This window comes from Serpula lacrymans (genome assembly GCF_000218685.1).
Source record: "Serpula lacrymans var. lacrymans S7.9 unplaced genomic scaffold SERLAscaffold_7, whole genome shotgun sequence".
NCBI lineage: Eukaryota > Fungi > Basidiomycota > Agaricomycetes > Boletales > Serpulaceae > Serpula > Serpula lacrymans.
In genome coordinates, this window is record NW_006763296.1 from 2,506,411 (window position 1) to 2,510,759 (window position 4,349).

The following is a 4,349-nucleotide window of genomic DNA, read 5'->3' on the forward strand; positions in this document are numbered from 1 at the left end:
TCATCAAGACAGCTGCCACTGATCTCACCAGATTAAACAGGAAATGTGCCAGTCTTCTTCAAAAAATGCGGTATGACACGCGATCTGTTTGATCTGATCATTGAGTTGCGACCTTCAACCACATCGGCTGGACTGGCAGAAAATTTCAAATGTAAGTCATCATGTCTTTTGTGCCTTCAACACTTACCTGGAAATGTGTCATTGACCGCAGAACTCCATCTTTTCGACTATCAGCAGCGCTTTCTAGAATACTTACAACATTTTGAAAAGAGAAGAAGGTGTCACTCGCCTTTTGAGCCATGTGCTCCTCTTGTGGAATTCTCACTACCAAACCTGAGCAATGCATATGGTGACAAACCTATTACTGATGATCTTATCACAGATGTTTATCTTGAAGTCAGTAAACGCTCACGACAAGCTGAGTCATCTGAATACTTACGCACCTTGTCTGGTGAGATCCTTTTCCCTTCAGTAGCTGATCAACTCTGGAACTAACATGGGATGCAACAGGTGTTTGTATTTCTCTCGACAATACTTTCAAAGCTGCAGGGAAGGCAACAGTGGCAGATAAGCAGAAGACAAGGACCAAGTTCATGAGGGGGGGAATGCTTACCGCTATAAACGAGGATAATGAGATACTTTTTTGGGTGAGTTTTGTTTTATTAATGTTTGAACTTGCTGGCTAATCCGGATCTAACAGAGACTTTGCCAAACTCAAGCAAACACAGAAATGGAGGAGTTGCTTGAAGGCTTGAAGTCTCGCTATGAAAAACTGGATCAGCCCCTCCCACAAATGGTCATTGTTGATAACTGCTGCCACGTACGCAGTGCAGTCAATAAAGCAATGCCAGATGCACAAGTTGGCCTGGATGTATTCCATTTCATTATGAGGTAAGTAAACACGACTTATCTGTTCTTGTACTCACATATTTGCAGGTATCTTGCTGCCATTCTCAACGGAACCAGGAACCCTCAGTGTTTGGCTGTAGCCCACGACATTAGCAAAGCTATCCTGAGTTCACGGGCATCAGGTAATGGAGAAAGTGCGAAGTATCAAACAAAAGAAGAGCAAGAGGTCCAGCTTCAAACGATGTTTGAGAAGTGGGCCGAAAAGGGCGGGGTGTGGTCTGCAGCTGCCTCCAAGGTAAGTACTTCATTTTTCATGCCATATACACTACTACTGACAATCTAAATTACACAGGTGCACGCAGACCAGTTCGCACACATCAAAAAAGGGTGTTTGATGCGAGTTTGGCAAGATATAAGATCAGATAGAAGCCGCATTGAAGGGTTGCACAAGGCTTGGAACGGCATCATGCGGTCATTCGCCAGCGGCCTGGAGATGTTCTTAGCCTTAGGTTTTGATTTTGTGATACATTGTTACGATAACACAATTTCCGGACATCTCCTTTCATTTTATTCTCCGCTTTAACTTTATACCTTAATTGCCACATGGCACTTCCCTTTCTCGCGCCACGTTGCCTTTCTTTTATCTTTAGACTTAACTCTCTCACGCAGTGGAGCTGGCCATACGGGCTAGGCCCTATGACATCATTAGCCACTGCCTTCATCAACTGTATAGTACACATGTACAAACAACCTGTAGTAGTATATATACCCCAATAGATCCAGGAGACTCCTCAGCGAGTCCTCCTGTTGTATACCAACTAACTCACTGCAGCTCAAGGGGTAACCACTCCCCAAACTTCATCTTCACTTTAGTGTGTGTTCTGTGTGCGCCAGAGTAGATCACTCTTGGTTGTTACATACATCGTAACATACGCATTCGCTTCCGCTCGCAGAAACCGAGCAAATTCCTTAGTTCCATCCATGGGACACACCACATCCGCTTAGCTAACCACATTGCCAACTCATGGAACAGCTTGCTTTCCACAGAACCAACTCACAGCAACAACAGTCAAGAGCTGAAGGCACGCCCTTTCCTTTCATCCATCAACACCAAAGAATCCTTTGGTCTTGGCCCCTCTAACCACAGCTCAATATTTGGAGGCCTCATAGAAGTTAAGACTGAGGCTAATTTTGATGAGCAAGACCTCAGCCTGGATCAATTAGACTTAGATGCCGAGATTGAGCCCACATCAATCCTGCAATGCCTGGATATCGACCCCAACTTGCTTACAGTGCCTCAAATCACCTTAGGCAAGTATCCTTTTCACCATGACTGTCTTGCTACCTAACTAACTTCTGTCCTTTTCAGCTGACACACAATACTCATGTGCTCTACTTGAGTATGCCTCATTGCAACCAGGTGAAATGATGGCTATAACTGAGCCAACAGCGCTTGCCAATTCCAGCCAATCTGGGCCTCTCAAGCGGAAGGTCCCATTTTATGACCTAACTGAAGATTTGGGGCCACTTGCTGGCGCATTGGAAGGCCCACTACAGAAGAAGAGTTGTATCCCCACTGCTCAGGTATGTAGATTTAATATCCTTTTTGGAAATACTCATGTACACTACTGCATAGGAGACAACAGCGAACACCCTAAGTACATCAGCAACAAATGCCCCAAGTACACCGGCTACAAATGCCTCAAGTATACAGGCAAAAGGCACTGTAAGTACATATCTGACTATAATGAAATCAACACTGAGCATGCCCATGGTACCCACTTATCCGGACCAACCAGCCATCCACCAGCAATATATCAGCATGTTTTTTGCACTGGATCAAAGACTGTCGCCCCCAAGTGCCCTAGTGACAAACACACGAGCCAAAACTTGATGGCGGCCTTCTCACCACTTGCTGACCCCAACTTGAATGGTCTCTCACGCTTTCAGCGCATATTTTCCATCTTGACGGGTATCGACCCACGTTCACTCACCCTCAACTCTAGTGCCAAATTTTTCCTATTCATGGATATGCGCCTACAAAATAAATGGGCATTGTTCAGCATGACGTCTCAAAAATGGGTTCTGGCTACAGCAGACTATAATAGTAGACTAGAGAAGCTTCCTAAGTCTGGTGGTAGCCCAGCAGTTATGAAAAATCCCCGTGCACTATTTGACAAATTGGGGGAAATAGAGACAAAGATTGTCAAGAGGATCAAGTCTAATAATTTTGTGTGTAAGAATTGTTTGATCATATTGTACTACTGAATTGTCTGTCTCTTTCATCAGCATCAAGCGGCAATGAGAAGTTTTGGAGAACCCATTGTTTCATTGTCCAGCTCGTTAAAGGAGAAAACACAGACCTGAAATCAGTAAGTGATAAACATACATGAAACAATATATGAATGATTCAACTATGCTACTAGCGTAAGACTCAAATATGTAGCCGTTGTCATGCACCAAAATTGATTGGTAGCATGGACAGGTGTCAATAACAAAGCGAATATTCGAAAAGACTCGCCTTTGCGCCACACAGGCACAGTGCCACGTGGAATAGTAATTAATATTGCCTGTTTCGAACTTGTGGCTGATCAGCACCACCTCTATTAGGCAATCCAGTCACGCTCACCTTTGCTTTTCCATCTGGTACTTTCCGTGTTTCGGCATTTCGGCAAATTTTCGCGTCGCCACTGGCTACACATTGCATTGCGCCCTCGCTTTTGTCGTTTCCCTTACTCCCCTTCCTTTGCGTAGCCCCACCATGGGCCCCTTCCTCTCCTTTTTATTTTCACCCGACGGTCATTTCTGGGTCCCCATTTTAGTTCACCTCCTCGTCACCTCCACCCTCCTCCTCCTCATCTTCTTTGCTCCCCCACCATTTCTGATGTCACCACTTCCTATCCGCTTCCGTTGCCAATCCGTTGACTACCACGTGCCACTGCTGATATCAGCAAAGCCCCGGCGGCCGGTCCAAATAGGGCAACAGGTCCACCTTCATGACGTCGATCTGCCATCACATACTATCAAAACATCGGTCACTCGTCTCGCCTGGTTGGAGCATGGGTGGGTAGTTTTTGAGCTGGAGAAGGTTCATCCCCTTGCGTCGCCCATGTTCATTGCTGTCCCATTCACTTGGGTACACTTATCCTTTGTCCATCGTCTTTGCTACAGCTACACCTACCACACGCTGCCTGGGACTCACTTGTTCCAAATTGGAACTACTCCTCTCCCTCCCTCGTTTGATCAGGTGGTCCAACACAACCAGTCCATTGGTAAGGCCATGGAACTGTCGGATTTGGACTAGGTGGTGGACCGGTGGCTCCAGTTTCTTTTTTTCAGCAGAACATTCATTTGCAGTGCGATTATTTTTGATTTTTGAATCATTTTTATGGACACATATTTTTTTAGAATGCCTGACTGACAATAAAGGAACTGTGTTGATACTGATAGTGTTTTGCCTTGCCCTTTTTTTTACTGCATCTTCCCATGACATCATGATT

At 45.2% G+C, this 4,349-nt stretch overlaps 1 protein-coding gene across 1 annotated transcript in view; it reads left to right on the forward strand.

The window, feature by feature from the left end:
* Positions 1–4,349, forward strand: part of SERLADRAFT_415872 (uncharacterized protein) — a gene marked incomplete at both ends in the record, with an annotated part of 6,203 nt that overhangs the window by 717 nt on the left and 1,137 nt on the right. Inside the window, 11 exons of the mRNA XM_007318962.1 lie at positions 53–151; positions 511–647; positions 701–891; positions 937–1,144; positions 1,202–1,358; positions 1,855–2,141; positions 2,219–2,249; positions 2,270–2,433; positions 2,486–2,575; positions 2,695–3,081; positions 3,139–3,221. Coding sequence (XP_007319024.1) covers positions 53–151; positions 511–647; positions 701–891; positions 937–1,144; positions 1,202–1,358; positions 1,855–2,141; positions 2,219–2,249; positions 2,270–2,433; positions 2,486–2,575; positions 2,695–3,081; positions 3,139–3,216 — 1,829 coding nt within the window. The remainder of the gene's footprint in view (positions 1–52; positions 152–510; positions 648–700; positions 892–936; positions 1,145–1,201; positions 1,359–1,854; positions 2,142–2,218; positions 2,250–2,269; positions 2,434–2,485; positions 2,576–2,694; positions 3,082–3,138; positions 3,222–4,349) is intronic.